The following is a 24,879-nucleotide window of genomic DNA, read 5'->3' as shown; positions in this document are numbered from 1 at the left end:
AACCACTAAAAACATCCCTCTACCATCACCCTAGAAAAACACACCGGGCAAACCACAGGATCCCAACCACAGCCTGGCTGGAGCAGCCTTCCTGTTTTATTTTTTTAATTGAACAGTGCCTTATTTCAAGATCTGAATTATCCTGGGTAGATCAGGATGAAACCATCCAGTCACTGAGAAATACCTTCAATCCAGCTGCTTCCCTGCCCCACCAAGCAGGAGGAAGGTGGCTGGGGTGGTTCAGGGAGGCATTAGACACCCCAGTGCCCCACAGCCCTGGGGGGCACACAGGAGGGCTGAGCTGGGGTTCACCTCCCCACAGCCCAGCACCATTCCTCCATGGTACTGGAACCTCCCAAAAGTGGCACAACCCAAGCATTATCACATTGCTGTGGGGCAGGGAGAGCTCAGCAGCACCTCTCACCTCCCCTCCCAAACACAGCCCCATGGGCAGTGGTACCCACACAACCCTCCTGACATCACTCCAGAACCACTGGCAGTTTCACCATTCGCTGTTAGAGCTGCAATCTCTGGCCCCAGCCCCACATGCATTTCACAGCGCAATGGGCTAAACACCACGGGAGTCCTTTCACAGGCAGGAAAGGCAGCAGCTCTGCAGCCTCCCTAAAGGCATCAGTCTGCAAGCACAGCAAGATCACACCTCTGCCTCCACCCAAGAAACAGAATAGGAACAACTCTCCTGCCAGATTTATAGGGAGAATTTGCTTACACGTAAGGCTGGCTAAGCAGCACTTCATGGTGCTTATTTAGAGTGAAATGCAATTTTTTTGTTCCTTTTTTCCTGTGCAGTGCTCTCTTATCACCTCTCTGAAGCCACCCCAACCCTGCTTTGGACAGCAGGCCCACCTGATGACCGCAAGCATCCCAGGACAAAAGGCTTCTGTGAGGATGAGGTGGGAGCCCAGAGGCCACCAGCAACACATGTGCAGCTGCCCCAATCCAAAGGGATGCGCCAGCATGGCAGGGAAAATTGATGATGATGAGGGAAGTCCATCGGGCCGCACGCCGGCCCCGCAGATTGATGGCCCCCGTGACGAGCCGCACATAATGGCCAAGTTCAGGCTGCGGTGGCCGGGAGCTGAAAGGCAACGGCCATAAATAAGCTGGGGAAAAGAGGGAAGACAGAAAGCTGGCGGGGATAAATAAATATACCACTGCAGCAGGGCTGGGGGAGGCACAGGGAGAGGGGCTGCAGCACAGGGGCAGGATGCAGCCCACGTTGGGATGGAGATGCTGCCACGGAGGTGGCTGCTTTGGGGTGAGGTCTCCGCATTCAGTAACACTGAGTGAGCCATTTCACTCCCTCAAAACCATGGCCAGCTGCTAAAGGGGCCATGTAACACATCCTCCTCCAAAAGTACACTGGGGGAACGAGAGTAACCAAAGAGGCTCGGCACAGGAGATTCTGGGGTTATGATCCCACCAAAGTTGCAGCTCAGTCTGACACTTCTGCTTCCCAAGACCTTCCCATCTCAGCAGGTTTCTCCATGACCAAGCTGGCCAGCTGGGCTCCCTTCATCACCTTCCTCAGCCAAAAGTACCAACCTTGGGCTTTTTCCCCTTTCAATTATTGCCCACTGATGAATAAGGGAGACGGGGGGAGCAGAGCTGGAGGTTTCCCTCATTGTCCCCCATCTGTTTTATTCATGCCAGTTACTCTTCTCCTGCTTAAATAAGCCCTTTGCATTTTGTTGTGGTCTCTTCTCTCTTTTTCTTGTCTCCTACATTTTGTCAAGAAAAACCTTGCCCAAAGAGCCGCCGTGATTTACTGCAGCGTTAACAAACGTCAGAGCTTGGGAGCCTTGTAGGAACCGCTCGCTGGCAGCCTGCCTGGACAAACATACTAAAAGTCAGCCCTGGTGTGGATACTTGAGGAATTAGTGTCCATACAAAGATGCATTAAATACAGGGAGAAAGACGGGGGATTTTTACAACGGAGGCTTGAAAGCTTCCTGGGGGTTGTTTAACATATGGTGCTTCTCCTCTGCACCTGCCCCATGGCCCCTTGTGAGAGCAGCTCCCAGCTCCCAGTCCTTGTCACCAGACCCAAACGCCACTCGAGCTGTATTTCCTGACCCCTGTGTGGCAGGAGCCGAGCCCACTGCATGCTGGGGGTCCGTACGTGTGTGCTTCAACTGTTAATCTTTCCCTCAAACCCCTCTGCCAGATGGATTTTGCTGGTGGCGGGTGCATCGCAGAGCAGCCCCCGCTCAGCCACGCAGGTTCCCCACTTGCTACCAAAAATGTATGTTTAAATGTAATAAGTAGGGAGAGAAAAAAAGAAAAAAATCTATAAATCTAACATTTTACTCATTAAATCCTTGCGTCCAGCTTCGCCATAGGGGAACACCTCAGATCCAAGGCACCCAGGCAGGCACAAACATTGGGAAACCAGGGACACCTGGCCAATATGATGATTTTTAAAACTCTCAGCATGTCCCCAGCCCTGCCTGGCCTGGCTGGCCCATCGCCACAGGCAGGGCTGACCACGCATCCCACACAGCCCACTGCTCTGCTGCTGTCATCTGCCCCCATCCCAAGTGCCACATTAGGAGGAATATTTCGCATGTACCTTGCGTGTGTGTTTTAAAGGTTAATTCCTTCTCCAGCACCTCCTGTTTAACAGATTTGTCCAGCATCATCCCTGCTGCAGAACGCAGCCCCGTGCCAGGAGAGGCACACTCAGCCTTGCAAATCACAGCCAGAGGATGTTCCTTAGCTGATGCCAAATTTCCAAAAAACCAAAAAGAGAATATAGAAAAATATCATGCCCTAAAATTAAAAAATATAAAATAAATACCCCCTGGGGCTCTCGACAGAACAAAACATTCTTCCCAAGCAAATCTGTTCCCATATGTGCACTGCCTGGCTCTGATGAGGGTTGGATGGGGAAGGTTCTGGAAAGGCACTGATGCACTGTATATCTCCTGCATTAAAGGAGATATCATAACCCACAGTAATTCAGAAACTTAAGGATTGTGTTGACACAACATCACCTCAGTTCACCTCTAAGTCCTGCCTCCGAAGGAGGCATCAGGCAAGACCCGCAGAACACACCAGGAACGGAGGGATGAGCTGCTGGAAACGTCTCCTGAGCGTTTATGCAGATGGCAGGAAGCAAAAGGAAACCTGGACGGCACTGGCTGAGCAGCTGAGACGAAACCACCTCTTGGGTGCAGACCTAGGACACCCCCCTCTCTCCAGGAGAGCTTTCCCATCTCCATGACCATGGTGGAAATGCAGCAGGATGGCGGGTCAGGCTGGAGAAGGGCTGCCCAGCCCCGACACTCAGTCGTCACCCCACAAAGGCTCCCCCGGGACCTTCATCCATTTCAGGCTACAAACCACTGCAGCCAAACACACAAGCTACACGTTCCTTAGTGCAAGGGGTAGGCAGACCCTTTGTCGAACAGAAAAGGGAGACTCAAACCAATATTGGAAAGGGAATGGAAATAACAGCATTGTTTTTTCCTCCCAGCACTACATCCTCACCAAGCGTGGCCAGCAAAAGCAGAGCCATCCTGCTTCCAGCCTGGACCGCACATCCTCACCACGGAGGTTTGCCCACACAGCCACCGCAGGGAGGAGGAGGGTCCAGCTGGAGGGTCCCACCAGCTCCCTTCTCTCACGCCACTTACACTAGGTACTGCTCACCATTCCCAAAAATGCATTCAGCTGGATGAAACCCTCTCCTCCCCAACCCCATGATGGCTTTTCCACCCAGCCTCTTCCTACCAAAAAGCTGCTCCTCCACCAGGTGTCTGCCAAGGATCCAGAAAGAGGTTTTAATCTTCAAAACAGCCTGGGTAAGAAGAGCAGAAAGGACCCCGTAGAACTGCCCTCTGGCACGGCAGCGACCCACCTGCAAGGAGCCGCAGTGGGGAGCTGCTCAGCTCTCCCCAAGTCTCATCCATCTGCACTGAGCTGGAGACAAAGAAAAGATGGCAGGCGTGGGCTGGGTTTAAGTAGAGCCAGCCTATGGATGTAAGGAGGCCCCAGGTGAGGCTGCTTAGGGCCATTAAGGCCAATTAGTACACTCAAGGCTCCGCCCGCAATAATCAGGGGTCCTGCCCCAGCTGGGGCTTGTCCTCAGGGGGCTGATGGTGCCGCCTGTCCCTGCCCTGTGCGTGCCCATTGCACCCTGTTTCACTGTGCCCTGGTTAATCCTGCACCCAGCCCCACCAGGCAGTTACTAAAATATAATATAATAAAGTATAATAAATCAATATACAAAAATATAGCAGCATAATAAATCCAGTGCAGGATTAGTGCATGCAGCCTTTCTTTGCCCATCTCTAAGTCAGAGACCAAAATCAATTCATCCTTGCTCCACAGAGTGTTTGCTGGCAGGCTGAGCCTGTTGCAGCAACTGTGGGGCAGGGACCCAGGGCAAAAAGCCTCTTTCTTTGCCCTGCCAGCCTCAGGTGTGAGTCCCAAAACGGGATGGTGTGCTGTCCCTGTGGACAGCACCTGCTCTGGCCACCTCTCCTGCGGCAGGAAGCCCCAGCACCGCCACGGGCCATCGGCTTGTCCCTCAGCCACCACAGACTGAGCAAAGCCCAGTCCCAGCCGGGTCCAGCAGATCCCACATCACCAAAGCCACCTCTGTGCCCACACCTCTGGCAAGGCCCAGCTGTGCCTTGCCTTTGCACCAGTGCCGCGTATATCACCAGGCTCCCCTCTCGGCTTTTCCATAGGAGATGGACCCGGGATGAATGGGTCCTTGTTTCGCCCTTGTTGTGGGACAAGCGGGAGGGTTTCAGCTCCACGGCACTTCGTAACTCAGGATTTTATTAGCTCCCCCGGCTGCTCCAGTTCCGAGAAGCTCTAAAAAGAGACCGTGATTTCCAGAGTCTGTTTTTTCTTTGGGAATTAAGTACTTTTCACCATCATAGCAGACGGCACAGCAGAGTTACAGAAAAAATGGGTGGGAAGAGAAATTAAAGGAGATGGGGGGGAATTATTGGAATGCATGGGGCCTCTCGGGGTGCAACCCCCGCCATGGGAAAGGAGCTTCCACCCCACCTCCGAGGGTCCGGAGAAGCCTGGCTGGCTGATAGGCATTTCTCAGCCTTTTGGGGCATAGCGAAGCCCCTCCACGCGGACCCGAGGAGGAGGCTCGTCAAAGCCTTTCTGAGCCCCCAGGCCCCCAGAGCAGGAGCAGAGCCATTCAGTGCAGGCAAAAACGTTTCTCTGCTGAAAAATACGCAAAAAAAAAGCTGCATAGGAGTGCTCGCTAGAGTGAATAAAGTCAAGAAAGTCATATAAGGACTCATAAGTGTTGAAAAAAGGCTCTTCAACTTCTGTTTTAATACACACACTAGATCAAACGTGTGTTGCTGTGCATTATTGGCTGAAGTACACGCATCCGACTGATTTCTTCTTTCCAAACCATGAAGAATGTAAAACCTTGCCTGGCGGACCACGCTGCCAGCTGGCCTGGGGAGCTCTGCCATGGCGGGAACCTGCCCCATGGTGCCGGGGCATCCCAGGGGCACAGGGCTGTGCCGGGGCATCCCATCGGCGCATGGGGCTGTGCCAGGGCATCCCGGGGGCGCAGGGCTGTGCCAGGGCATCCCAGGGGCACAGGTCTGTGCCGCGGCACCCCAGGGGCTCCAAGAATGGAAACTTCGTTTTACTCCACAATGCCCTACATGAAACCCCCCTAGAGATGTTATTCCCAGGCCCCACCTCAAGCCTTCCTAAACCTTGTTTCTACCAGTGAGATTTTCCTGCGAGGGGTTACACCAACAGCAATCAAGGAGCCGCAGGGATCCCCCATCTGTGTTTTATGGGGCTGACCTCGCCGGGGTGAAAAGTACAGGGGAGCAGCGGGGAAGGTAGCGCAGCCCCCTCCCCTCCCACCTGCTTGTATTTTTAATTTGTTTTCTGCAACCCCTGCTTCTGCAGCAGAGCCGGGCGCGATGGTGAGATGAGGGCTGGGGAAGGGCAGCGAGCAGCAGCCATGCTGGCGGCAGAGCGACCAGAGACGCTGCCCTCCCTCCGCCAGCGCTGCACAGGGTGAAAGGACAGGTGGCAGTGTGGGCAGGGGGCAAGCTTGGGCTGGTGGCCACCAGAGACAAATTTGGCCAGTGCTATAAGAAATGCATAATTGTTCTGCCCCAGGTACCTCCTCCATGTTTTTCTCCTCCTCCAGTAGCTCATTTCTACATGGCCAAGGCGACTTGCAATAACATGAAAATAAAAAAAAAAAAAAAAAAACGGTAACTTGACAAAATAATGAATAACTGGCAAATAAGTAGCTTAAGAAGTTTGCAGGGATCTGCAAACAGTCTCACTCGGCCCCTCTGGTGACGGGTACAACCAGGACAGCCGCAGCCATGCCGTGGCATGGGCCTTCGGGCCAGGAAATGCGCTAAATCGGGCTTCTCCCCTGCAGTATCCCTGGCTGCTTCCTGCGATATTATTGTTCTCCCGGCCTTCTGGATGTATTGTCCTCTAGTATACTCGGGGTTTCCCAACGTGTGCCAAGAAACCGCTGGCCGTGACACACCAGCCTGTTTTCAGGCTGCCAGCAGCAGCTCCTTCCTGCGGGAGCTGGGAAACGTGCCCCCCCAGGACCCCCAGGGTTTTCCACCTTCTGCTTCAGGGGAACCAGATGCATTGATTTTTAACACCACCAGGGGATGTGAAAAATAACAATTTAGGGGTAAGGGGGTGATGAGCATCGTCTCTGTGGCCCTGTGAAATGCACGGGGCCATCTGCAGAGCAGAGCCCATCATGCCGCTCCAAAACATAAGCTATCCCCTGCGTTTTCCTGGATTTGGCCAAATAAAGTGGGGAGGAAGGGGAAAAACAAAAAAGGCCAGGCCACACCTTTCCTCAGCCCGATCCCAAGGCAATAAAAATATCTCAGAGCGGGAGCCCCGGCTTCGCAGCCTGGACCACTGACACGACTGGGCTGTGAGCCGAGGCAGCGGGGCGCTCACCTGCATGGCTTGGTTTCCTTGCCTATAGGGTGGATTTTGAGGAGCCCATTTCCCAGGCAGCAGTGGCAGAAGCCATTTGAGTAAGGAAATTAATGGTCTTCCCCTCCTGATGCTCCCGTGGAGCCGTTCCTCCTCCTCCTTCCCCTTCTCCTCCTCCTCCTTCCCGCCCATGTCATCCTTTTGGCAGCAGTGAACCCCTGCAAACTCAGCAAACTCCCCTGGGGACACTACACCCAAGGCCACTTTTTTCCGAGTGTCTCTCCAGATATATATATATATGTCAGCAGCAGAGGAGGGAGGAGAGCAAGGAAAAAAGCGTTTGTCTGTTTGCAGGTCATTAGGTGTCCCTGCGGAGCCCCCGGAGCTCTTTCATCTGCAGTTTGCCGAGTTTAGGTCAGGGAGGTTCTCGGGTGCCAGTGCGGCCAGGGAAAGGCAAAGCCGCCCTGGGCTTTAGCGAATCACTGAGGGGGAACTCGGGCAGGGAACAGGAAAGCTCTTTCCCCGGCTGGGAGGCATCCAGTCAGGACAGAAACAATCCTGGACGCTTTGCACTCGCCTGCTGAAGGCTTTTGTAAAAGTAAGAAGAATAGATGTTTACTCACAGGAAAGCGAAGAACGGAAAAAGTTATCAACGCCATTGTTCGCCACAAATAATTTCACCTTCTCTAATCTTATGGTGTATTAAAAACCACTGTTCTTTCTTGTTTAATATCACATACTGTGGACTACATTGCACCAACGCAGCTGGGCTCGCTGCCGGCCAGCCCCAAGGATCCTGCTGGGACCCACCCCACAGCAAAGCCCGTTTCCCATCACCTCACATCGCTTTCCGGCTTCCAGCGCCTTGTGGCCGAAAAGACCTGACCCGAGCCCCACTTTGAGAGCTGAGCTGCCCCTCTGCAGCTGCATTTACAGAGCTGGCAGCTCTTTAACTGCCTTCTATGAAACACCCGGCCAGGCTGCTTCCCCTCACAGCCCTCCAACACCCAGCCACCCTGGTCCCCTCACAGCCCTCCACAACCCTGCCACCCCAGTTCCCTCACAGCCCTCCACAACCCTGCCTCCCTGGTCCCCTCACAGCCCTCCACAACCCTGCCACCCCGGTCCCCTCACAGCCCTCCACAGCCCTGCCACCCCGGTCCCCTCACAGCCCTCCACAGCCCTGCCACCCTGGTCCCCTCACAGCCCTCCACAGCCCTGCCACCCCGGTCCCCTCACAGCCCTCCACAACCCTGCCTCCCTGGTCCCCTCACAGCCCTCCACAGCCCTGCCACCCCGGTCCCCTCACAGCCCTCCACAGCCCTGCCACCCTGGTCCCCTCAGAGCCCTCCACAACCCTGCCACCCCAGTCCCTTCACAGTCCTCCACAACCCTGCCTCCCTGGTCTCCTCACAGCCCTCCACAGCCCTGCCACCCTGATCCCCACACAGCCCTCCACAGCCCTGCCACCCCAGTCCCCTCACAGCCCTCCACAACCCTGCCTCCCTGGTTCCCTCACAGCCCTCCACAGCCCTGCCACCCCGGTCCCCTCACAGCCCTCCACAACCCTGCCTCTCTGGTCCCCTCACAGCCCTCCACAGCCCTGCCACCCCGGTCCCCTTACAACCCTCCACAGCCCTGCCACCCCGGTCCCCTTACAGCCCTCCACAACCCTGCCTCCCTGGTCCCCTCACAGCCCTCCACAGCCCTGCCACCCTGGTCCCCTCACAGCCCTCCACAACCCTGCCACCCCGGTCCCCTCACAGCCCTCCACAACCCACGGCTCCCTGGAAAAAACAGTGTGCCAGAAGCCCGGAGTGCTGGCCCGTGTCTGGCCAAGGCCAAGGGCGCGGGATCCCAGCACCACCTCCTGGCAACGCACCGCCGTGCATGGCCCACACACCGGCCAAAAATCCTCCAGCAAGCCACGGGGACCACCTGGAGAGAGGAACTGGGGGCTGCGCGGCCCCCAGCCTTCCTCGTGCCTGTCCAAGCTGGTGCTTTTCCCTTGCTGCAGCATCACGGCGGGCTCTGGGGTGGCTGCGGATGCAGGACCCCGTTGCATCCCGGCGAGCAGCAGCTGCCTGCTGCAGGGTGAATAGCAGCGCAGCTCGCCCGAGAGGCGACCGAGTTTAATTCGAGATGAATGGGCACCTCACTGCCGCCCATGACATTTTCATTGCAGGCTAACAAGGGGAGAAAAATCCAATTAGGTGACAAAAGAGGCCCCTAATCAGCCGTGCAGCCTGGCGCGGGGCAGCCAGGACAGCACAGCGTCCCACAAGAGACCAGGGACGGACCATGGGAAAAAGGGAAAACAACCTCCTCAGAAAGTCTGCCTGTGATACTGCAAAGGCTGAACCGCAGGGCTGCTGAAGTGCACCCCAAACACATAGTTTTAAAGACAGTTGCTATTGGCACCCCAGAGTCCCATCCTTAAGTCTCCTGGGTCACTGGGATAAAGTGGCCCAAAGCAAACCAGGCAGGGTAGGGGCATCTCCCAGGCACAGAGTCCGAGGGCAGCAGGGGTGAAAGAAAACACTGATCGAATTGGGCAGTCTCCCTCCAGGGCATCCACCCGCCACCAAGTATTGATGAAACGCAGTTCCAGGAGCAGGTAAGGATGAACTACACCAGGGCTTATTACCAGAGGAGTTCTTTCAAACAAACAAACAAAGAAAATCAGCTAACCCTGGATTACAGTTTTTCCAGCAACAGGTGTCCTTTTGCTGTTCCAGTGTCTGCAGCCAGTGGTACCATTTATCTCTGAGCTCCGGTGCCTAAAACAGGGCATATATTGATGGTGGGACCCCCACACATGCAAAACTGCCTCCCACCCAAACTTGGGACATTAGGGTGTCACAGAATGTGTTAGGGGCACAGTAGCACACTGGAAAAGGCGAGGTGGGGGGCACACACATAAATAACAGCTGGGTTTTAAAGAAGGGTGATAAATGGGAATGCCACCCTCCCCTGGGAATTATTAACCGCAGGGGGAGGCTGCAGCCTTGGCTTTGCCCCGGGAGCCAGGCTGCGTGGTGAAAGCTGATGTGCGGGAGCGGGCAGGGGGAGCAGGTGGCTGGGAAGACGGGATCCGTCCGGGAGCAGCGGGTCACGGTCAGCACTGTGCAGGGGGCTGGGTGAGGTGGAGAGCCGCACCTCCCGTGGGACACGGCTGGACCCCCGTGTCCTCTCCTCTCTGGAGCCCCTCAGGTGGCTCCAGCCACAGCTCCAGGTGGCCACCGCGGAGTATTGACCCAGCGCTATCTCAGCTCCCACCTTATCAGGGCAAGAGCCAGCTCCGGGCACCAGCACCTGCCCCATTAATCTTCCCCCTGTCCCACGGGTGCAAGGTCTCGGTGGCTGAAACAACCTGCCTGGGCAGGGAGCGGGAGGGCTTGGGCCACTGGTGCCCAGGGTCTGGGATGATGGATTGGTACCTGGGAGGTGACAGGGAGAGGCTCCTGCGGTGCCCCTGCCCTGGGGAGGGAAGTGTGGGCAGGCAGCTGCTTTTATACCTGTGTCTATTGGGGGCAGCTTTTTCCACTGAAATTTGGGTACTGCAGACTTGGGGATGTGGTGTCCTGAGGAAAAAAGGGAATGAGCTCCACTTGCATACACTGGGTGGGAAGGGAGGGGAGAGATAATTTCCCTGCAACATGCTATCTGAAATAACGAGCTGAGCCTGAGCGAGGAGCCCATGCCTCACCCACACCCTCCAGGGAGAAGCAGGAGATGTGATTCCTTACACCTGGGCCCGCTCCAGGCAGAGCTGCATAAAGTACAGGCAAAAGTCATGTCTCAGGCCCCCAAGAAATGAGGTGAAACCTCACAGATCCACTGAAGCAAAAGCAAAAGGCTTCAGAGCTTCTTCGTGGCTGCAGCTGTGCAACTCTGGGCTGCAGGGGTTAAACGCGATCAGAAATGTCCATGGGGACCATTAAACGGAACCTGTGTGTGCCCCCCAGGGAGGGGACCCCCGCGCTTTGGCCAGTCCCAGCACTGATGGGGGGGGCTGAGGTGGGCCCAAATGCATCACCCCCAGGATCCAGGAAGGGCAAGCATCCCTGAATAGTCCCAGCTGGGAAGAGTCCAGCTGTGAATTCCCAGCCAGGAGCTGAATTCATAAGCAGCCAGGATCTGCTCGAGGTTAGTTAGCATCATCCAGCCCAGTTCCAGATACAAATACTCATTAATTTGTCCTTTTCTTCCACATTATGGAGCCCACAGCTCCAAAGTGGAAGTGTGTGCCGGTTGGTCTCGTTAGAAAGCAGAGCTGCTGCATCAGACACATGCTGCAAAAACCTCTGTATGGAGGGGACGGAGCACCAAGGACAGGCTGCGGGGAGAGGCTGCGCTGGCGGCTGCTCCTCAAGAAGCTCACTGCTTGGCTGATGCTTTTTCCCTCTCCTTCCACGGCCCTGAAACCCTCAGGTTACATTCCCTTTGACACAGAAAGGCCCAACTCTTCTGGTCAGGGTGCCACGTGAACCCCAGACAGGGCTCAATGGTGGATTCAGGGCACTGGCACCTGGCCCCGTCCCCTCTCCCGCCCTCCCCATCTGGGTTGTGCACACGAGATGGAGTGTCCCCCTTCCTTACACAAACTTGGGATCTCCTTTCAGCTACTCCTTTTTTTGTATTGATTTTTAAAAGAGGGCACTGCAGCTTTAAAGAGCTTCCCAGACTCGCCTTTGTGACCAGAGGAGAGGGTGGGGTGGTGGCGGAGGTGGAGACCCAGAAGAATGAAATCAAGAGGAGTACAACAAAAAGAAGTTAAAAGTGTGAGTGACAAGTTTTCGGCAACAGGCTTCAGCCCCTGTGGGGTCGTTCAGACGAAGAATGGCAACAAATGAACAAATGAGCTGGATTTTCATGCTTGGTGGACAGTGAATGAATAAGCATCTTTTAAAACCCTATCAGGAACTCTTTGGATTGTCATTATAGCTGGGAGGAGGGGGGAAAGGCAGACTTTTGAGGGCTGACCATGTGAAAGAATTCCAATTCTTCGGCTTTTCTGTGCCGGTGAGCGCGGCTGCACCGAAACGTGCATGTGGTGCGGCAGGACGGGTGCGCAGCGGCCGCGGGCATGCGGCGGCGTCCAGCATCCTGCCATGGCCCCACAGGAGCAGCTCCGGGGGACGCCGGGGCACCCCGAGGCACGTTCAAAGAGGCGAGAGGGCCTGCCCTGCCGGCGGCATTGCCAGCAGCACGGAGGGCTGCCTCCTGCCTTCTCTGCCAGGAAGCCTGACTGCGATGTCAGAGGCAGACAATGTGAGAGGGCAGGAGGCGACCCACTTAAAGCTGTGTTTAGAGCGCAGAATGGAGGTCTGAGGTCAAAGGAATTGCCCTGGGATTATGGGAATCACCTTCATTTTCTTGCCAGCCTTCAGACACGAGGGAGCCCGCTAGGATCAAGGAGGAGGGGGACGAGCCTGTCACTGAGGAAAGAACCCCACAGTGCTTCACTTTCCCTGGCCCTGGCAATGAGCCTGGCCTCTCTGAGCCCTGCAGATTACTTACAGGCTTTGTGCTCAACTTTTGGTTATCCTCAGTCCCCCATTTTAACCTGAGCAGAGCAGAGCATCGGTGAGGCGGTTGCAGGAGGCTCTGCTTTGGAGGCATCACCAGAGTTTGCCAAATGTCCTTGCAGCCAGAGTTCAGCAGTAAAGTGCAGCTACAGAGGAGAGGGAAGGCTGGGGAGGAGACACGGTACGTCTGTGATAGAGTAAAATATGACATAGTTTAAAAATCTTCATGTCTAAACAGAAATAGACCTAAAACTCAGTGTTTGGTGCTTGAAAACATCAGCTTGTAGCAAGGGGCTCTCCCCTGGCTACAAAAATAAAAGTTGAGTCTGCTTTGCATGGGATTTCAGTGACCAGACCTGGCAGCTAAGTTTGTTTTCAACCCATTGCCTGCAAGTATGCAGGGGCACCAGCCTGCGTCCCTGAAACGGTCATGGTCCCAGCAGCCACCTGTTTCTTCCACATCAAAAAGTCCGGAGGCCATTACAGCACCGTGGTTATAAAGGCCGGGCACTGACGCTGGGGCAGCCCCGTCAAGAGAAATGAGACCATCATGCACTAAACATAGAGAAAAGATAAATGGAAAAAGAGTCTTTCAGTCTTCATTATCAAGTTTCCATGGGTTTGCCAAAACCATAGCAACCAGTTCAAGCAATGATTAACCTAATAATGTGGAGGCAAAGAAAAAAAAAGCATTCAAGCCCCTAAAGAAGTCGCTAGTTCTCCAGAGGTAGTAAATTCACCCGCCTCCCCGCCACCCCCAACATACAGCCCCACGGCTGAAGATCAGAAACGTCCTCGGCCTCCAGAGAAAAGAATTTGCAATGCAGTAAAACCCACTGAAGTCACCACTTTCTGAAAATACAGCTGTATAGATGTCTTTGGGGACTTCTATAATCCCCAAAGCTCTTCACAGATCTCTCGGGCTCTCCTTGCCCCTTTTCTTGCCCATATAGACCTGGAGTTCCCTTTTGCAGTGTTTTTGCAAAAATACGACTTTCACAGACCAAGTGAGTGTGTTGTATCCTGCTCAGTCCCATGGCACACACAGACAGCCAGGGAAAGGTGATACCTCATAGGGAAATATCAGAGTGGAGCTGCACTAGCAGGGAAAACATTAAATGATTTTATCACCCAAATAATCACCATGTTTCGCCTGTGGCCACACACAGAGGCCTTGGAGCACTTTGCAGACTGTTAGAGTATGAAAACAATACACAATTCAGCCAGAAAGGGGGGAAGGGGGAGGAATACTATTAGGTCTTTCATTCTGCCTATCTGATCTACGACACAGATAGATCACGTTCAGGACTCTAACACTACACACAGAGATAGGCACACACGGGCTTTTCCTAGTCCTCAGCCTTGCCCCATGGGCTGCATTTCTCCAGCAATGTAGGTATTGCTTCTCAAATCAATGAACAGGCAAAGAAGAGGGGCTCTGCATGAATGAACAGGTCCCAGGAGGCAGCAGGAAGAGAATGTCTCCAAAAAAACTCAAGCAGAAAGGGATTCCTTCTTGCCTTGCTTGTCAGCACTGGCAGCACGGTGCCCTTTTTCCCTTTTCCCTGGTGCACAGGGCACCTGTGGCTCCTCTCCGTGGGACGGTTCATTGACCGAGGCTGGACCAAGTGCACAAGAACAAATCACTGCTTCTCCAAACTCCCCCCAGCCTCATGTGCTTTCTGAGCTGCAAAATGCCTGGTCAGCACCAACGCCGAGCTGGCCTCTCGCGTTGACACAGGTCTGGATGATGTTGCCCGCAGCCCACCTGAATCTCAGTGCCCCAGAGCTAGCCTGCACCTGGGCTGCGTCCGGCAAGGCTGGGCAGAGGCGCACTGGGCGGGGGTCCGCACCAGGAGGGGTTCCCCACAACCCCGTGCCCGGGGGGGGTTCTGTTCCACACAACTCGAAGGCTGAGCCCCGGGAGGGTTGCGGGGGGAAGCACCGCGCCGCGCACCCAGCCCCTCCCGGGCCCGGCCGTCGCCTTCAGCACCATGGCCAGAGCCCGCGGCGCCGGTGCGGGACGGGGCGCAGGGGACGCACCGCGCACCGCCAGCCCCGAGCCCTCCCCGCGCCGCCGTGTCTCCCCCACCGCAGCCCGTTCCGCGGCACCCGGGGAGCGGGAGCAGCGCGGAGGCGGGGGGGTGGAGGGCAATGTCCCCCTCCCCGTCGGCGGGGCGGGGGGGAGCGGCGGGACAAGGCCCCGGGATCCCTCAATCGGTCAGGTTTCACTCTTGCCTCTTTTGTTGCGGTGCGGGAAGGGAGTGCTGGGCGGGGGGGGGAGAAGCGTTGTGCGTGCGTCTTTGTTTCCAGTAACCAAATTTCTTTTGTTCTACAAATTGCCTCAATAGCGTCTCTTTGCCGCGGGCAAACGGGCTCAGCTGAGAACAATTAGCATCACAATGGGCTTTTGGCCTCACGGCCCGCTTTGTCTAGTGACTGCCGCCCCGCCGGCGCAGCGCGGAGAGGGGAGGTGGCCCGGCCGTAAATCTACCAGCTACAAATTGAGTCACTGGCAGGAGAGGGCCGGGAAAGGCTAGCGGGATTCATACAGCTTCTCTTACCGCCGTGGCGTGGGAGGTGTTGCTTTTCCCACCTCCTGTGGCTTTAACAGGCCTGATGCCCTCCGCTCCAGCCCCCTCTCAGGGCTGCAGGTTCCGACCGCGCCCGCTGCCCACCGAACACCGCCCCTACCCCGGCTAAACCCTCCCCTGGGGAAGATGGGGTCGATCCAGGGCAATGCTGTTCCGGGGACCCCCACCGCCCTGCGAGCTGGAGCGCTATGCCCCGGGGATATCCCCAAAATAGCCCCAGGGCCGAGTCCGGCGCTGAAAATCCGCTTGCGTGGGGAGTGGGAGACCTTGCGTGGGAGACCTTACCCGGGACGCGGCGGGTGAAGCGGGACAGCTGCCCAGCGGTACAGGATATCAGACGGGCCGTGCGGGAAAGCGCGTCTGCAAAGAGAAGCCGGTTTTAAATGCGCGCCTGGGCCCCGACGGGCACACTCCGGAGTGCGCACAAGCGCAGGACGCCGCTTCGCCGCTCTCCATCGCCATTCCTTCCCACGCAGGGGAGTGTCCCTGCACCGGGCACTGCGCCCCGGCACGGGTCACACTGCCCGAGACCCCGCGCAAGTCCCCGCGAGGCCGGCGCTGCCCTCCCCGGTGCGGGCTAAGAGCGAATTTGAAACACCCCCAGTGGAAAGAAACACGGCGTCGCACAGGTCTGACCGTGACACACTTTATTCTCTTCTCCAAAAACCGCGGCTCTCCTCCCCGGTACAAACAGCCGGACCACCGCTGCCAAAAATACTCTTATATACAAAATATATATTTGTTACGAAATATAATCAATAAATAGCGATAGCGACAAATTAATATAATTTACCGTTTCCAAGTACAAAACCGTGATTTGTTTTTCCCCGCCCGCTCCCGCTGCACTGCAGCCAAGCGGGATGGGGCGGGGGAGAGCGGGGCGCCCACCTCCCCCCGGGGCGCAGCGCGGGGAGCTCCCCCTCCGCTCCACCGGCTATCTGAAGGCCAAAAAGGAGTGGAAAGCAGCCGGGCGACGGGCTCAGAGGAAGGCGGGGAAGGCGCTGGGGCCGCGGCGCAGGGCGGCAGGCGGTGGGGCGGCGGGGCAGGGCGAGTCCCAGGACCCGGGGGATGCGGCGGCGACGGGGGGCGGCGGCGGGGTGGGCTCGGGCAGGCCCTGCTCGGCCAAGCGGAGACTCTGGGTGAGCGCCCAGATGTAGTTGTGGGCGAAGCGGAGCGTCTCGATCTTGGTGAGCTTGGCGTCGTCGGGGAAGGTGGGCAGGACGCTACGGAGCGCGTCCAGGGCGGAGTTGAGGTGGTGCATGCGGTTCCTCTCCCGGTCGTTGGCCTTCATGCGCCGGCTCCTCTTCTGCTTGCTGAGCAGCCCCTCGCCCCGCGCCTTGCCGCGGCCCCGCCGCGCCTTCCCCTTCCTGCGGGCCGCCGCTTCCCGCGGGGCCAAGGCGTTGCGGGCCGGCGAGTCGCCCCGGCTGCCCGCGGAGCCGCCGCCGGCCGCGGAAGGGGCGTCCTCGGCGCCGCCGAAATAGGGCTGCCCTTCGCCCGGCGAGCGGTCGCTCTGCGGGGCCATCCTGCGAAGCCAAGCCACTGTTAGCCGGCAAAGAGCGGCGGTGCGGCCGGCGCGGAGAAGCTCTCTCCCCCGCAGCTGTACCTGCTGAGCCTGAGCGAGGCTGCAGGCAAAAGAGTGGCTCTCGCTCCGTGCCCCTCGCCGCTCCCCCCTTCCCGCTTTCCCTCGAGTGCGGGCAGGAAAGGTTGCGCGGCCGGCACACGACTGCGGTTAAGCCCCTATATATAGGGCCGGCAGACAATGGGGATTTCCCGGTCGGGCGGCGTGTGCATCCCCCCCGCCCGCACCCACCCCTTGGCACGCTTTTATCTTATCAGCCCGGCGGGAGCGTGCCGGGCTCAGCACCGCCCCGGCCCCGCCACGCGAGACCCCGCCGGCTCCCACGCCGCCCCGGGACCCCCCGCCCACCCCCTCTCTCCCAGGCCCGGCCCTCGCTCGCCTTCCACCAGGACGGGACCCTCAGGCCGAGCCCCGGACCCCGAGCAGGAGCGTCTGTACGTCGGCCGGGGCCGCCGCGCACGCCGGGGCTCCGCGGGTGGCTGCGGCGGGGCGTCGGGCGGGAGGATTCGGCCCCGGGGCCCGGTGGTGACAGGAGGGTCTTGGGACCCGGCTGCGCAAAGCGGGACAGCGCCGGGCACCGCGCAAAGCGACGCACAGCCGGACCAGGCGGGGTCCCCCCGGCGCCGGCCCTGGGGATTCCTCCGGGGTGGCCCAGGCTCCGTTCCGCTCGGCTGAGCCACATCCACCTCCCTCCTCCCGCCGCCCCAGCGCGGTGGGGCGCTCCCGGGACAACCCCACCGCCCCAGGAGGGAACCGAGGGGACCCCGTCACCTCCCACGACCCCTCTCATCGTCCCTGCAGTGTCAGGGACAGCCCCGCGCTGCCCTGGCACCGACCGGCGGAGTTGCGGGCACGGTCCCGCGGGCGATGAGCACCGGCACCGGAGGGGGGACGCCGCTCTCCTACCCCCCCCGCGCCGTGTCTTTGCGTCCCCCGGGGAAACTGGGGCTGGTTCCCACGGGGGAAGGCCTGCCCGTGCAGCCCTCGGCCACCGCCGCCCCGCCGGCCCGGCGCTTGGCCCGGGAGGAACTTCTCCTCCGCCTGGGCTCGGTGCGCAAAACGTGCCGGAGACTTTTGCGCACCGGCTGCGGCGGGCGTCAGAAACTGGCTCGGGCCCGGGGCACGTTTCCCCGGCGGAAGACGAAAGGCCGCGGGCGGCGGGGCCAGACTCCCCCCTGCACGGACCGGCGCCCCCGCGGGCGCGGGCAAAGCTGCCAGGAGGGCGCAGCCCCGGCGAGGCTGGAACCCCCCGCTCCTTCACCAAAGCGGCGCGGCGGATCCCGGCCGGCAACACCGGCGCCGGGAGCGGCCGGACCGGCCCACCCGGGCCGCGGCGGTGCGGGGGCAACTCCCCTGGTCAGGCCCAGTCCCCAGCCCGGCGGGGCAGCCGCGACTGCTGTGGTGCGGGGCCGTGCGGAGTGGTGCGCGCTGCCTCTCCAGGGGCGCGGCGTGACGGGCGGGCAGCCCCGCTCCCCCGCGGCGGCGGCGCTGGGAGGGCGGGGGAGCGGGGCCGAGGGGGGCCGGCCACCGCGGCAAGCTCGGGCGCCCCTTCTCGAGGGGCGGCTCGGAGGGCAGGGGAGGATGAATAGGAAGGGCCTGGCGGGGTTTTTTTTTGTGCCTGTGCAATTGGATGACAAAAAAATCTGGCGAGCGAGTTTCCAAGCCTCAGACTGCCCACTTCAAACGTCCTTCAAACAAAAGCTGAAGAGGAAAAGAAAGCCCCACCTGGTACCGCTGTTTGCTAAAATAATAATAAATAGATTTCGTTTAATAAATAATTACAAGAGATTGTAAAGTGGAGTGCTTTGGGAAGCATTAATCATGGGGCTGGGGGCAGACATCACCTGCTGGCAAACAAGACAACTTTATTGTTAAATCACCTTCCACTGCCACTTTCCGATAACTCCCTCCCGTCGCCACAAAGCCCGGCCGGGTATGTTTACTCATAGTTAGCATAACAAGCACCATATTACCAGAAACGTGATAAAAAACTGCGGGGGCACCGCGGCGGGCTCCCGCTCACACCTGGCCGAGCCGCCCGGCTCGGAACTGGCACCCAACGGCCCTTCCAGGAGGGGCCCTTCTGCCGTTTACATTGGCCTAGTTTATGCTGCTTTATAACAGGTTTACTGCAATCCCTATCTCCCGGCCCTATTTGTCTTATTTTATTGAAAACATATGGTAACCAGCCCAGCCCCGGCGCATCTCTCGCCTGCCAGGCGTCGGGGACGTTTTGCGAGCCGGGGCTGTGTCGCAGCCCGCCTGCCCGCCGGGAGCTGTTTGCTCGGGAGAGGGGAGGGCAGATAAGGCCAGACCTGCTCCCGAAACCTCTCCCCAAGGGCTGGGGGGCCGCCGGTCGCTCCGCACCCTCCGCCTGCCCCGGGTCCGCCGGTGCGCGCCCGCGCCTCCTCCCTGCGGGGCAGCGGCGGTAGCGGGGCGCACGGCGGAGGCACCTGCGGTGGGACCGTCCCTTCCGTCCCCCGCTCCCCCCCGGCCGAAGCTGCTCAGGAGGTACCGTGATTTGCGGTGCCATATGTCGAGCGGCTCGGCGGAGCGCAGCCCTTCAGAGCCGGAGCAGCTGCTGCTCCGGCCCTACCTACCCGGCGCATAATACCTGGAGCCTCAGCCCCGCGTCCTTTGAGAGGGCAGCGCGGCTGGGCCGGCTCCGCGCCTCTGTTTTGTGACTTTATTGTGGCGCCCAACAGATGCACGGCTGCCCCTCCTGCCCCTCGCCCCTGTGCGAGCACGCTGCTTGGGACACAAGGAGCACAGATGCCAGGCGCAAGGTGCACCAGATGCCCCGCTTTGTGAATTCAAACAATATTTCTCCCTTCCTCCCCCCTGCCTCCTCTCCCGACAAGAGGGAGAGGAGAAGTGCCGCAAAAAGGAAAATATATTAAAAAAAAAAATAGGAGAAGAAAGGAGATTCCCGGCAAGCGGCGTGGGGAGCGCAGCCCCGGGAGCCGTCCGACGGGGCGCACGGCCGGGCGCAGCGCAGGGAGCCGGCCCCGGGCCGGGAGAGCCCAGCGCCTCGGGAGCACTCCTCCGCCACCCCGGGGAACGGGCAGCCAGAGCGGGCAGGGGGCGGGGGTGCCCGCCGGGGCGAACGGAGCCTCCCCGGGAAAACGTTAATTGCCCGGCGAGCGTTGAGCAAGCAGCCCCCCGGGGCCAGGAACGGGCAGAGCGGCAAAGGCTGCTTGGGAAAAGGACAGCAAAGCACACTTCGCCACCCTAAATCTTCCTGCGTTTTGTGGCCGGGGTCTGGCACAAGAGAGAGTCCAGAGCAACTGGTAACACTCACTGAGGGCTTGGCTAGCAAAAGGTCTCCCTGGTATGCGCCAGTGCTACTGCAAAGGATGTTTCCTGCTTTGGGTGTCCCTCCCCATGGAGGCAAAGTGAACTCTGCACACGAGAGAAGGGGCTGTGCAAGGAGTCACATCCCCCTAAAGTTAGGCTAGAGTCCCCTCCTGCCATGGTGGCATAAATCCCCCCCAGCTCTGAATACTGATCCCCTGCGTAACCATCCAGCAGCCCTCACCCCCTCTGTGCTGTAGAGATCTACCTGAAAGGCCTGATCTGCGCCAGAGCCGTTGGGTTTTTCTCCAGCCCCACCAGCAGCTGGGCCCTGCACCTCACAAGCTACAACTCTCAAAAGCTGCGGTCAGAGGCTACTCAGGGACAGGGATAACGCAACAGAGCCCCAGGTGAGACATGAAGTGCACCAGAAGAGGAGAAGCCCTGATAGCACACAGGGTAAGCAAGCCCAACAGTTTCTTCTGCACTAAAATAAACTTCATGCGTTTGTGCCCTTAAAACACCGCCTGACAGAAAATGGCTTCATAAGGCTGCAAGAGCACACAGCTCCTGTGATACCAAAACATATTTTGGGTCAGAATGCAACCATGTCAAACACAGCAAAAACCCTGATTGTATCTGGATAGGAGAAAGGAAGATAAATCCTATGGAAAGGGAAGGAAGAGAACAAACAACAAGTACTAAAGGGTCAGTTGGATACTGGGCTGTGATGCCTACAGGTGGGTGCTGTGAAACCTCTTACCTGAAAGTATTTACCCAATCATCTGAGCATCTTCCCAGGTAAGGAAAAAGGGTCCTCACCTCTCTAGGGGTCATTCGCCTCCCGTCATTCCTAGTTCTTCGAGGTTTGCTCTCCTCTCCACTTGTGCCAAGCAGTTCCTTGCCCCAGCTGATTTCACCTGCCAGAACGAGCACCTCTCCCTTGCTGGCAGCCTGGGCACACAGGATGGATTACACATCCAGCACGCTCATTCAGGTTTGCCAAGTGCTTTAAGCTTTACAAGTTTCTGGTGAGATTTCACAGAAACCACCACCACCACCACAATATTCCCCTGATGTTTGAATGAAACATAGTAGGGGCTTAAGAGGTGTTCAAGCTCACGTCCATCTTTAACTTATTAGCAGCCCCAGTGGTCTGGAATAAGCCCATACTCGTGTACCTGACCGCATGGAAATCCGAAAGAATAACTGTAGTTAGAAATTTACTGTCTCCACATCTACAGTTCAACAGGAGGAAGATTTCAAGTCAAGGTCCCTCCAGCACTTGGACTTCAGCAGCTGGCAGTGGTCATCTTCAGCTGGCACATGAACGACACAGACTTGAGGCTTCAGTGTCCACCTGCATCAACCCTGCTTTTGCCATCAACAAAATCACGGACCGTGGATATGCTGGTCTCAGACCTGCCATCTTCCTGATCGGCACATCTCTCCTGTGAGGGCGGAAATCTAACTTCTGGCATTTTGATGTGCAATGAGGTTATAAGCAATGTGAACTGGCCATATTTGCTCACTCTGATGCTCCTCATCCCCAGCTGCCCATCAAAGAGACAGATGGTGCCTCCTTATCGCTGGAAACAGTCAGAGATGTGCGTTCCTCTCTGGCTGAGACGCTCCACCGGTCAGACTTTGGGTGTAGCACAAGGCACCAGACCTGGCTTTTGAGAAGTGAAAAGTTGCCAAAAGCCAGGAGTCTGGAAGGCAGTTCCCCACCTGGCCTGAAAACAAGGGCAGATGTGTCCCAAGGGACTCACACACCACCAGCCCCTCTCCAGATCTCCATTGAAGCCCACAGCACGAGACAGAGCAAGATGGGGGTGCTTTGACTCTTCCTTTGCAAACGGATGTTGCTTCCAATGTCTGGTGCTGGGGTCCCTGCTCAACCCGCTGCTGGCAACGGGGATGTGATCCGTAAAGGTGCGGTGTGGACATTTGGATGTTTCTTAGAAAGAAGCATCCCTCCTCTCCCACCTTCCTCTGTCTCAGCCTTGCCATCCCCTCACTCCCATCCCCACACCTTCATGTCCCCCTTCCTTGCACTGGTGTCCCCATCGGGCAGCCTCGGTGCCCCATCCCGGCCTCTCCCAGCTATCTCTGCCCAGCTCCTGATGCCGGTGTCCCTCTCCCAGCCCTTCATCCAGCACTGGGGTCCATCTGCTGAGTCCCTGACCTTCAAACAGGAGCCTTCCTGCCCTGCCCTGCCCTGCTGCAGTGCTGAGATGTTTGTACCCAGCAGGGACCATTTTCTCCCCAGTGTTGAGGTGTATAACAAACCTGGGGAACCCAAGAGTGGCACAGCCCCTCCTGCCAGCTGTGATCAAACCTCATGCCAACACGGTGTAAGAGTGGGGAAAAGGCAGTGATCTCACGGCAGGTAACAGCGGGGAGATCTCAAAGCTCTCACCCAGCCAGTGCACCCAGAGCATTTTAGCGATTTGCATGGGTACAGCAGCACCCCATACACACACCCCAGGGTCCCAGCGGCTTCCCGGGTTTTATCAGCACCGATCAGTTTCCTTCATCGCTACCTTTCTTCAAACCTGCCCAAGCCATCCCCAGCAGCTCCTGCACATGTTGGGAGTCTCTGGCTCCAGCCAAGTCCCTGTGCCCACAGACAGACGGTCTGATGTCCCCTCATCATCCAGTGTCCCCTCATCATCCAGTGTCCCCTCCCCCAGCTCCCCACCACAGCCCCACCCTTTTCCACCATCAGTTAAGTTTCTGAAGTAATTTTTTTTCTTTTTTGTCTTTTTTTTTGTTTTTTAAAGCAAACCATCTACCATATGTTCTCCCCTGAAAGGGGCAATTGTTAACAGATCATTAAAACACCGTGGCGAGTGCTCTGAGATTCCTTCCCTCCGTCTTACGCATTATCCTGTCTCTGTCACCCTTTCAATGCGGCTTTGAGGGCTCTGCTTTTCTAACTTCCTTCTCGGGGAAAAACAGAGAGAGAAAGAGCCACTGAAGTGACCCTCTTCACAGCTCTCCTCCTCCCTTTCAATGTCTTTTTTGACACCCAACAATAATCAGGGCCGGGGGCTGGCGTGCCGCTGGGCTGGGGACGGCAGGGCCGTATCCTGCCCCACGCAGGGGGTGCTGGGTTTGGGAGGGCCAGGTGAGGTGCAGCGGGGGCACTCCTGCCACCCTGCCGGTGCTGATGGCCTCTCCTTCCCCTGCTGGGGCAATGGGGCTGCTCGCCGTGGGATGTGAAAAGGCGCAGCCCCTCCGTCCCCGTCCTCGGTCCCTGCTGCTGGGTGTGACCCCTGTGACACACACACGCGTCCCACTGAGATAAGAGATTCTTCCTTACACAGCTCATTTCCTCAGGTGGATCGGATGCTTGCGGTGGCACAAGTACATTTCCTATGGAAATAAGCTAACAGCTGGCTGGGACCTGAACTAAGCCCAGACGTGGAGCTCTTTTTGGGGAGGCTTAGACATTTTACCTCCTTTTCCTGGGGTATGAACACTATTTTAGGACACACCAAGTGCCAGGGACCATGAGGGCCCAGAACGCTTTTACCTGAGCAGCGGTGTCAGCCCAGGAAAGTGCAGGCCACAGCACCAGCGTTTGTCCTCTTTGCTGGGAGAGGAGCCTTCCCAAAGCTGCACATCTCTCAGCCCGCACACGGGGAGAGGGACCCAGGGGGGCCATGGGCACCATTGGGAGCAACAGTCCCGTTCAGTGCTGTGTTTAGCGATGCCATTTTACAGGGAAACCAAGCCAGCGAAGCTACATCAGTCCTGGGGTATGTCTGATGCTCTGGCAAGCCAAGGGGCTGGAAATCATCACCACCACCTCGGATGCCCTGAGATGAGCCAGGAGGGCTTGTGGCTGCACAGCGTCTCAGCACAAAAGTAAGGACAAGGAGCAGACAAAGGCATGACCTGATGGAAGCGTTACACGGGCCCAGTTCCAGCGTGACAGCTGCCAAACTCACTGTGAGCAGCAGCAGCGAAGGTCTTGGGTTGAAGGACACCTCATCGCAGGCTCCCTGCTTGGAAAGGTTGAGGCTTTCAGAGCTCACACTTAGTTCTTTAACTGCATCTTCTCTCCTTCGACCATGGACTTGGCCATTGCCCCAGAAGACCATGTTTCCCCACTCACCACAGCCTGCAGCTGAGATTTGGGCACCATGTGCACCACTCCTCCAGCACAGGCAGCTTTCCCAGCACTGCCATGAAGCCCTTTCGATTTGCAGTTACTCAGCCCAGCAAAAGGACGCGCTGCATGGGGCCAGTGTGCCTGACATGGGGAGGGGACACCTGTCTCAGTCAGAAAAAGCAGTTATATTGAATAAACTCCATAAACTTCAAAGCCCTGCATGCCAGCTTCTCCAAGAGCCAGTTTTCTTCATCAGCTCGACAGCTTTGCCAGAGCCTGCATGTAGCTCCAGGGACCCCACAGAAAGCACCTTCTAAACCCCCAGGGTGTTGTTACCTGTATTTTAACCCAGCGAGCTGTAGCCTCAAGCGGGAGGAGACAGTGCTGCTCCGCTCTGCTCCAGCTGAGATCAGCACCGTGTGGTTCCCGCTGCAGGCTCACTGAGCACCCCGGTTGTGCTGCAGGGAGTGATGCCCAGCCAGGGCCAGCAGCTCCTTCTGCTTCCCAGGCAAAGCCTCCCTGTCCCCAAAACCTGCTGCAGGCAGTAACGTCCGCACCCGGGGCACTGACCCACAAGAAACCTCCAGCAAAGGCTGAGCACCAGAATGGGTTACGTTCTGCAAACTGGTACCCGGTGTCCAGAAGCACGAGGTGGCTTTGCCCTGTTGTTCTCACCACCACAGGCGAAGATGCGACCCCCTCTCCTTCCTCCCCAGAAAGGGGAAGACATCAAAGGAGGATGCAAACCCAAAGCAACTTCACATGTCACCAGCGTGCTCGGGGCCAAGATGATCTCCCAGAGGATCC

At 57.7% G+C, this 24,879-nt stretch overlaps 1 protein-coding gene across 1 annotated transcript; it reads right to left on the bottom strand.

Moving 5' to 3' along the window:
• Nucleotides 1-15,745: 15,745 nt before the first annotated feature.
• NEUROG3 (neurogenin 3) lies at nucleotides 15,746-16,773 on the bottom strand. Its single transcript, XM_065068644.1, has one exon. It carries the CDS (start codon nucleotides 16,596-16,598, stop codon nucleotides 16,056-16,058), a length of 543 nt encoding a protein of 180 aa, XP_064924716.1. The 5' UTR covers nucleotides 16,599-16,773; the 3' UTR covers nucleotides 15,746-16,055.
• Between the last annotated feature and the right edge of the window lie 8,106 nt (nucleotides 16,774-24,879).

The sequence above is a fragment of the Columba livia genome, chromosome 6, assembly GCF_036013475.1.
Source record: "Columba livia isolate bColLiv1 breed racing homer chromosome 6, bColLiv1.pat.W.v2, whole genome shotgun sequence".
In the NCBI taxonomy this organism is placed as follows: domain Eukaryota; kingdom Metazoa; phylum Chordata; class Aves; order Columbiformes; family Columbidae; genus Columba; species Columba livia.
Note: the sequence above shows the minus strand (reverse complement) of the source record. Positions and strands in the feature narration are given on the sequence as shown.

Excerpts from the sequence above, each read along its gene's own strand:
- NEUROG3 (XM_065068644.1), bottom strand. The coding sequence starts at position 16,598 with ATGGCCCCGCAGAGCGACCGCTCGCCGGGCGAAGGGCAGCCCTATTTC.